Source organism: Cyprinodon variegatus, unplaced genomic scaffold (genome assembly GCF_000732505.1).
Source record: "Cyprinodon variegatus isolate N-32 unplaced genomic scaffold, C_variegatus-1.0 Scaffold445, whole genome shotgun sequence".
NCBI lineage: Eukaryota > Metazoa > Chordata > Actinopteri > Cyprinodontiformes > Cyprinodontidae > Cyprinodon > Cyprinodon variegatus.
The window spans coordinates 153437-162682 of record NW_015150898.1 but is presented as its reverse complement, the minus strand read 5'-3'; the positions used below and the strand labels follow the sequence as shown (position 1 = coordinate 162682).

Sequence of the window (9246 nt, the reverse complement as noted above, 5' to 3'; positions counted from 1 at the left end):
GCTGAGAATAAGATAAAGAAGAAAAGGCCTGAAGAAAAATGCTAATGCTGTTACAAAAAGAAAGAGAATACCCTGAACATAAAACACTACAGTAGAGTGGATTAGAGAAAAACATCTAAAAGTTTATCAGTTCAGTCAAGAATCTGTGGATGGATTGTCAAAATGTTCCTCATGTGATTTAGTCAAAGTAGATAGTCGTTGGGTTTTTATTTTTGCTTTCTTGGTATAAACAATATAAGTGAAAATTAATCACCTGTATTTACAGAATTTCAAAATTCCCCAAACTGCGAGGAATCTGCTCCTTAGTGGAAGACAGGTGGTTTTCGGCTGATGGCAGATGTCCGCTTGGTGCATAATACATGATCTGATACTGGAGCAGAGAGGATAAATAACCCATCCATGCATTTTATCAAGTCTAAGGAATCAGCCTGTTTCATTTGCTCAGTGTTATCAAAGTGTTTGTAAATGTTGGCTCTTTCTAACTGAGAAGTTTTAACGTCTAAGGAGGAAGGGTGTATGGGTTTTGGAGCCGCATGCTGTAAATATTAGACCTTGACGAGAGGACTCAAAATGCAGGGTGAGCACACATGGATTTATAGCCTCAATAATCTGTAACCTTGAACGCTCTCTAGTCAAAGTAAATTTCCACAACAGGAATATGTGATGTGGGGGAGCACCCTGTGACCAGGCTTTCTCATCTCCCAGTCACTTCTAACACCACTCTCTCACAGTCCCAAACAGAGCAGGACTCTTCTCTGTGCTCTATTCAGAGAATTTAGCTGAAACTTCCGAACAACATATGAGCAGGAATAAAAAGTGATCGAAGTTGCATTGACAGTTTGTTTAACTGACTTTGTTAAAAACGTACCTTTTTCTCTGCCTCCTTGGAGTTTGCCTCTCGTTTTTTTTCTCTCTCAGCTTTCCTCGCTCCGTTACGCTCCCGGTCTCCGAACAGCTTCTTAGCCCACTCATCTTTCTGGGCGGTGAGCCGGTTGCTGTGTGGGTGTGAGGGAAGAGGAGGAGGAGGAGGAGGCTGACTGACCCCAGGTGGATGCATGTGGTCCCCTGGGGCCAGTGGGGCCCGGTAGCGGTCGGCAGGGATCTTATTCATAGGTGGGGGCAGGGTGCTGCAGTTGGCTGAGGACCATCCGTCGGTGGACTCAGCGTAGGACTCCTGATCGCTGCTCAGACCCTGGAAGTGGCTGTGGTGATGGTGCTGCTGACGCCAGTCTCTCAGCACATGGACTGGCAGCCACCGCTGAGGTTCCACCCCTCCTCCAGCCCCTCTCCTGTCTCCTCCTACCATGGCTCCTCCCAGCTTCCCCGCTGAGTAGTGGTGCGGGTTGAGTCCTCGTGAGAGTCTGCTCGGCAGGTCAGGGTGAGCCAGGGGGAGAGGGTGAGGGAGCTCTGCAAGGTGCGCATCATGAAGGTAGTGACCATTTCTGAGCATCGGAGGAGGAGGAGGGGGCGGAGGGGGTGGGTGAGAGGCAGCGGCCCCCAGGATGGGGCTCCAGGCCTGCTGGGATGAAGGCGGGCTGTCCCAGTGACGTGCTCCAGACATGTGGGTGTGACTGGGAGGCCCTCCCAGGTCGACCAAAAGAACTCTATTGCTCTTCTCCTCGGGTAAAAAATTTCCGATTCCGCTATCGCTGTTGCTGCTGGTGCTGTGGTTCTGCTGGGCGTCGTTGTCTGGGTCGTGGAAAGCGCGGGCCCGAACCCCCTCAATATTATCTCCCATATCTCGGTAGAGGACGGAGACGAACTGGAGCAGAGGCTGGGAACTGGGGGGGAACTCCAGGCAGCCGCCTGTGTCTGGATCAGGAGTACACTCAAAGCCGAACCTTCTGGCTACCCCCATGTGGACCTGTCCGTGCAACAGAAACAACAATGATGCCATTTAGGAGAGTATTTTTGCTCCCACACACAGCCTGTGATTTAAATGCATTTCTTCCTAGAGCATGTGATGATCCGCACAAAACATCTACATTAGTGAGATGAAATAACAAAAGTAAATCTTTGAAAAGTAGAAAACTAGAAATCGGCATATGTAAATGTATGCTTCCTCTTTAAAATGAAGCCTTTATAGAAAGTTCTGCTCAGGGCTTAAAATCTAATCTCTGACTTTTTTTTTTATTCTACCAAATATGATTCAATCAATTAGCTTTTTATAACTTACGTTTTAAATTAAAATAAAGAATGGCATACATTCCTTTTAAAAAGTAGCTTTGAATTTATTCAATCACTCTGGGAGGTGACCTTAACATGAAGAGCAATAAAAATAAAAATTCAAGCTATGAAAAATAATGTATAATAATCATGTTTCACAAAAAACAATCAAAATACAACAAACTAAATGCTTCCAGCTGGTGGTATCACACTATTTGATTAGTTATAAGATCACATCTAAAAATAAAAAGTGATGAGCTGAAGTCACTCTGAGCTATAGAAGCATAACAAGTGGATTAATTAAAAAAAAGATTTTATTAAAAAAAACAACTAAAAAATATGCAATTAGTTGATTTTATTGATTAATCACCCAGCCCTAATTCTGCTGCAGACAATTACCTTTAAAATATCACCTAATTATATCAAACTAGTCCACCCGGGGTCACATGATCTGTCAGTAAAATCCCACAAATCAGAAAGTCCTCATGGACTGAACACCACCAAGCATCAAACCATGAACACCAAGGAGCTCTCTAAACATGACATTAACGTAAGAGTGAGGTCATCTTTGATTTAGCACAATTTAAACATGGTACCAGAAAAAACTGACCCCCAGGGTGGATGGAGGGAGAGGCTCTGGTCAGATGAGACCAAAGTTGAGCTTTTCAGTCAGCAAAGGAAAATCTTGTCACCAAGACATCACCATCCTCACTGTGAAACATGGTAGCGGCAGCAGCATACTGTGGCAATGGTTTTCAGCAGCAGGGACTGGGAAACTGGTCATAGTCAAGGGGAAATGGGTGTTGCTAAATACAGGGAAGTTCTTGAGAAAAAAATAACCACCAGTCTGTTTGTAAATTGGGGCTGGGAGGATAAGTTAGACAATGACCTGAAGAGTACTGCTATAGCAACTATAGTAATTTAGAGGGAAACGTTTAAATGTGTTTGATTGACCTAAAAAAAAGTTTAGACTTTAATCGAAATGAGAATCTATGGATACACTTGAGGATCGTTGTTCACAAGTCAAACACATCAAACATGAAGCACATGGAAGTTTCCTGAAGTAAGGGCAAAAATCCAAGATGAGGATTCAGCTAAGGCTTCTTTGCCATAGATCTGGCAAACCTTATAGAGGCAAATTCAAAACAACCCAGAAAAATTCTCAAACTATGGATCACAGAGATGATTTCAGGGGTCTTGAAATCTACTGTAAGACCAAAATTTTAATTTGTTTCTTAGAGAACTAAGTCTAGTCCTCCTAATATAAGAGTTAGTAGCAAACAGCAAGCCGCTGGTAGAAAGTTGTCATTAGAGGAAAAACTTGAGTTTGTTCCAATTATATGTTAAGGAAAAGAGATCTCTGGTCAAAGGGGAACGAAATTAAACCTTTTTTTTCCAATTACTTAGGTTGGGCTTACCTGGTGATGACAGAGTTCCGGGTCCACAATGAACACATGGCACGAGGTCCTCAGACACCCCTCTTCGTCCCGCCCGTTGCTGAAGTAACGGCCGTCGTGGTCGTCCGTGGCTTGCATGGTCACCAGTCCGAAGAAGCGGCGATCGTCGGGACAGCAGGCGCTAAAGGCTAGTTTCTCTGCAGGATAGGTGGCCAGAACCTGACCTCTGTCGCTGCACAGGAGCACGCTGTCATGCAGGACCTGTTCAGATCAAACCAATGCAACTTACTACCTCGTAGACTATAAGGTTTCCACATGAAGAAAGTATAGTTAGGTAAGAGCATGCTTCAATTAATCCTTTGGTTTTGGTGTTGATACAAATGGAAGTCAATGTTTGATCTAGGCTACATTTATTCAATAAGATTATGGTTAAAGGCACTGTTACACATTAATCTTGGTGCTGATTCACTGGCTTAATTACTCATTTCATTCACCTGTCCAATTCTGCCCGGTTTCTCATTACCCTTATCTAATCCACCTGCTCCTGCCTTTATTTAAGCTGCTTTTATCCAGTCATCAGGGCCAGATTATTTCACTGAAGCGAGTAAAGAGATTATTCTCCAGCCTGTGGTAAGAGTGTTTTTAGCGTACCTTAGTGTTTCTGATTTCCTGGTCTGTCTCTCAACCTCTGAGCCTGCCTGTTCCTGTTCTGTTTGCCTGACCTGGATTCAGACTCCTAGACCTCTGATTCTGCCTGTTCCTTTTCTGTTTGCCTGACCTGGCTTCGGACTCCTGCTTGCTCTTCGGGGCTGCAGCATCTGGAACACTCTGAGCGCCACCGCCGCATCTTGTTGGCAGCCCACCGCCTGGATCCTAACTTGTTCTCTGGGCATGGACTGAACGATTAAGGCAAAGTGTCCTGCCTTAGGTGTCCTAGCAGCTGTTACCACAGATCTGTTTGTATTAAATCAACGCTTTTTGAGTAATTCCACTGTCTTGCCTCGAATACTGGGTCCTTTGTTCTAAGCCGTGACAATCTGGTTTAAACTGGCGTCTAATAAGCTTTTAATCACAGTCCACAAATAATTCAGAAACTCTTAAGTCAGTAAATCCAGAAGCGTAATGTTAACCCAGCTTTTTTCCATTCCAAAAGCAGTTTTATTTGGTATCATTATTGGAACACCCTGCACTCGCTGCATTTCAACCATCTACCTGGTAAATTGAGCTACAGTTACTGGAGTTGGATATAGCTCTCCATCTGTTCATTTGTCTACAATGTTCAATGTATTACAGCTAGAAATTAAACATACCCCAAACCTGATTCTACCACTTCAGTGTTAGTTGGTTTGAAAAGCTCATGTTGAATCCTCCAAACAGCTCAGTCTTTATCTCTCCTGATAGTAAAAATGTTCTGTACACGGCATCTGACTTTTCAAAGTATGCAGCTTTAAATCAAGGTTAGTCAACCCTGAAGGTGTCAACTTTTGAGCATTTTCTCTTGGTCGGTATTCTCAAGCCTCATCCTGGATGTTTCTGCAAGTGAACAGTTTATGGTGGGGCTGGAAATATTCAATATTCAATTAAATATTTGGAGGACTATGCTTATAAGGCGGAGTCTGATTCATGAAACCTAGTAGCTAAAGAAGAAGAGCTGTCAGGGAATTCCAAAGGGCTTGATGATGGAAAAGCAAAAGTGTTTGGTTTCTCTAGGATGTGTTCAGGGTCTAGCGACTAAATAGCAACCGTAGCTCAGTAATTTTACTTTTTTTTCTAACATAGCAGCAGCCTTTTAAAAAAAAAAACTGTTTAAAAGTGTTTAAAGTAACAAGAAGCATCAAGTGAACCTTCATGAGGACCAGTGAATGAATCTTTTGCTCCGCCCTCAGGCGCCTCATGCTCCCTCTGATGGCTTGCAGACTGTCGTTCTCCAGGTTGGTGCCCGTTGAGGCGAGCTCGATGGAGCCCAGGTACCCCACGATCATCCCCACGTTGAGGATTTCCTCACTGGGCTCCAGACCAAAGTCAGCACCCTCTCCTACATCCATGTCTTGCTCTTCATGATGGTGAAGGTGGAGGTGACGGAAGTTGGACTCCAGGAAGACGGAGTCGTCATTCAGCACCTGGGCCATCTCCTCCTCGGAGAGGAGGTTGGGGTTGCTCTGGGAACAGGAGGCGTTCCGGTACGGATGGAACTCTGGATCAGACAGCCGGCGCGGCTTTGAGGACAGGCTGACCCCAGGTCTGTCCTTGTCTGAGCTGCTGGACGAGTGGCTGGAGTTTTCAAAGATCATGTTGAAGATCCCTCCAGATTGAAGCTCTGCCACCACCTTCTCTGCTCTGTTGATGCCAAGCTGTTTGGAATCCACTCTGGGTTTGTACCAGCCTCCTTTAGTTCCACAGCCCGACCGGCCGTTATTGCTGTTGCTTGCACCATTGCTGTAAAAAACGTCCAGCTCATCATCGCTGGAGCAGGAATCCAGGTAAGCCGGCCCCATAGCATTGCTGCTGTGGTGTCGACCTCCAGCAGCGCGCTGAGGGTGGCGTCTGTGGCGCTCTGCCTCAGCAATGACAAGCTTCAGAACCCCAGAGCAGCGTCCGATCAGTTTGACCACATCTTCATGCGAAGCCTTGGAGACGTTGATGTCATTGACTGAGAGAATGCAGTCTCCTGAGCGCAGTCCCACATAGTCTGCAGGACTTCCTTTAAGGATGCAGCTGAGGACACAAGGCCCTTGGCCTGTCAGTGTGAAGCCATACCCTGTTCTTCCTCTTGCAACCTCTACCGCCTGAATACGACCGTACTGGACAGTGGCAGCCAGTTGCGAGGGCTGAGGAAAGATCAAGCCACTTCCTGCACAGGGGCGTCTCTTGGACGCCGAATCCATCTGCCTGGACATTGTGCCAGGAAACCTTTTCTTGTCCATCAAACGGATGGTTTCAGTTGATCATTTTACGCTCTGGGTTGGAGGCATGTCCGACGTCTGTCTCAGCTGGCCTGCTTCCAAAAGATGAGCAGCAGCTTAGAATGCAGCACATAGGTGAGAAGAAGCCTTCAAGGTTTAACACAACCCTGTGAGGGATCCCATCACGGTGTCAGTCCTTCTTTCTGCCAAAAGACACCTGAGGCAGAACATGAGAAAGCAGTCAGTTTATCAGGATCATTTAAAGCTGTTCAAGTTTATTTCACGCATAATCAATGAAACCATCATCAAAGAGTAACTTTATTTAAGTGATCCAATTCAAAAATGGAAATTTTGCATTTAATTTTGCTGCTTCTGATGATAATGACCTATATTTAATGAGTCAAAATGTTTTTAGGATGATTAAAACATTGTCGGAAACCAACACAAATGTATATCTAGTGTATAAATGTTGAAATATGCCATCTTAACTGCAGGCAGTTGTGATGATTTCCACATGATAAGCAACAAGACACTGAATACGGCAGGCTGCTCACAGAGCTGTATGACAGAAATTGTATCAAGGCGATAAGGGGAAGGAAAAGAACAGCAGTAAAGATGGACATGAAACTTGAAGTTACACAAACTACAAAGTTAATTTGAATCAAGTTCTAGAAGAAGAGTACATAAGAGGTCCAGTTTGAAGTATCCCCAGGCAGTTGTGATCTGAGGAGCCATGTCATGTGCTGTGTTGGTTCACTGTGTGAAGACAGAGCAATTCAATTCAGTTCAATTTCAATTCAGTTTATTTCTATAGCGCCAATTCACATCACATGTTATCTCAAGGCCCTTTACAGTTCACCAGATCATACAGTCAAATTGATTTAAAGTTTTCTATCTAAGGATAACCAGTTGATTGCATCGACTCATTGACTCAAATGCAATCCCTCACACTTAGCATGATTGTAGCGACAGTGGAGAAGAAAAACTCCCTTTTAACAGGAAGAAACCTCCAGCAGAACCAGGCTCAGTGTGAGCGGCCATCTGCTAAGGCTGACTGGGGTTTAAGGAGACAGAGGCAGAGATACAAAACGCAACTGTAGAAGGCTTACTGATTTTATTTACCCACAGGATTTGGCACCTGTATGACTGCGGTGTTGGTGTAATTGAAACAGGATAATAATCATTTGTTGCTAAATCAAGTCCCAAGTTACTGGTGATTGCTCATTATGAACAGTAGATGAATGTACCTTTCAGTAGGCCAACACCTGGGTACCAATATCCTTAATTAAGGTGGTTCTATGTTACCTCTTTCATTTTCTGACACATTTTTGTTTCCTTTTTCTTACCTACAAGCCATAATCAATAAACATGTGTTTTTGGTTAATTTTGTTTCTTTTTAACCGAGTTAGTCCAGATTTAGATTAATTTTCCTGTAATCCCAACCAGTGTGTCCTCATGTTTACCTCCAACAGGTGGGACAAGTGAGAGGTGGTGCTGCAGGTACACCTATGAGGACATATCTGAGTTCTGTAACGATTTAATGTCAATATTTGTTTTATTTTTCTTTGCTCATGTTTAACTGTCTCAGCTTAAACTATTGGACTTTTTTGTAAAAGGAATCCATGTTCATAATTGACATGTTTACATTGACGTTCGCTTCGTTAGGTGAGCATGCTAGTAGAGTTAGCCATGGCTGTTAGCTGTTCCAGACGGCATGCAATCAAATCGCCGACTTTAACCTGTCACGGCTGCATGTTTGAAATCAGTTTAGGTCAGTTTCACAAAGTTTCCTCCTTTCCGTTAAGTCCCCTGTCGTGGCGTTCACACACCCATGCTACAGCTTGAGGTCCCGCCTCTTTTTGTTCCACATCTTTGGAATGTCGGTCTGTTACCTTAGCAACGGAACTATACACAGACCCGTTCTGCTCTCTCATTGGTTCCCCCCGCTGTCTGTCAACGGGTCGCGCTGATAAAACTGACCAAGAAGTTAGCCTGAGAAATCACAAGTAAAACTTCTAACGGTAACGGATTCCACAGGTGTCAGTAAGCGCCGCGAGCCTCAAACTGCAGAAACTTCCATTTTTTTAAAAAAGCTAAACGTTTCTAATTAAAGTAGTGAGGGAGGGAAACTATATTTACAACGACTTTATAGCTGGCTAAAAAAAAAGGAAAAAAAAAGAAAGACGTCCGAGTTGGGATGGCCAAGTTAAAGATGTGGACGCAGGTTCCTTTTTCTTTCTTGGTAAATGTGTTTGCAGCAACGGGTTCACTCATGCGGAGATTTGAAACAGGACTTACGTGCGTGTCCAGCGGTGATGCTGCTCAGAGACATCCCATAGTTCTGTCGCTAAGCTATGTTAGGTAAACTCTGAGGCGATGGGTAAACAAAAGAAAAAGACTGCACCATCTGGCGAAGGAGGAGGAGGAGGACTGGGAGGAGGTGTGTTTAGAGTGGGCAGCAGGGAAAAGGGCGTGCAGACGTGGTGGGACCCCCTGACTGAAGCACAGGCTTTTAGTTTAGGAGGCTTTATCATGTCCAGTATGGAAGCAAATCTTTGCCATATTTCAAATGAAAAAGCATTTCCAGAAATGCTTTTTCATTTTAAGAATGTGGCTGCATTGTTTGACTCACAAATGAAATTAGTAATCAATAATCCTGTTTGCATTTTCATTTTCTTCTTTAACACTGCTCATCCTTTTACTTAATTAAAATGAAAAAGACATTTGAGATTTATTTTTCAAAATGTACCCCAGCAAATACATACCAAAATTCTATTTGA

General features: G+C 44.0%; 1 protein-coding gene across 4 annotated transcripts in view; it reads right to left on the bottom strand.

The window, feature by feature from the left end:
- The window catches only part of rgs12 (regulator of G-protein signaling 12), a 74251-nt gene extending 65355 nt beyond the window's left edge, over positions 1-8896 (bottom strand). For all 4 annotated transcript variants that reach the window (XM_015389020.1, XM_015389021.1, XM_015389022.1 and 1 more), the window contains exons 1-4: positions 8765-8896; positions 5408-6683; positions 3585-3824; positions 869-1864 (exon numbers count right to left, since the gene is read on the bottom strand). In XM_015389020.1, the coding sequence (XP_015244506.1) occupies positions 869-1864; positions 3585-3824; positions 5408-6487 (2316 nt within the window). In that variant the 5' untranslated portion in view covers positions 6488-6683; positions 8765-8896. The remainder of the gene's footprint in view (positions 1-868; positions 1865-3584; positions 3825-5407; positions 6684-8764) is intronic.
- Between the last annotated feature and the right edge of the window lie 350 nt (positions 8897-9246).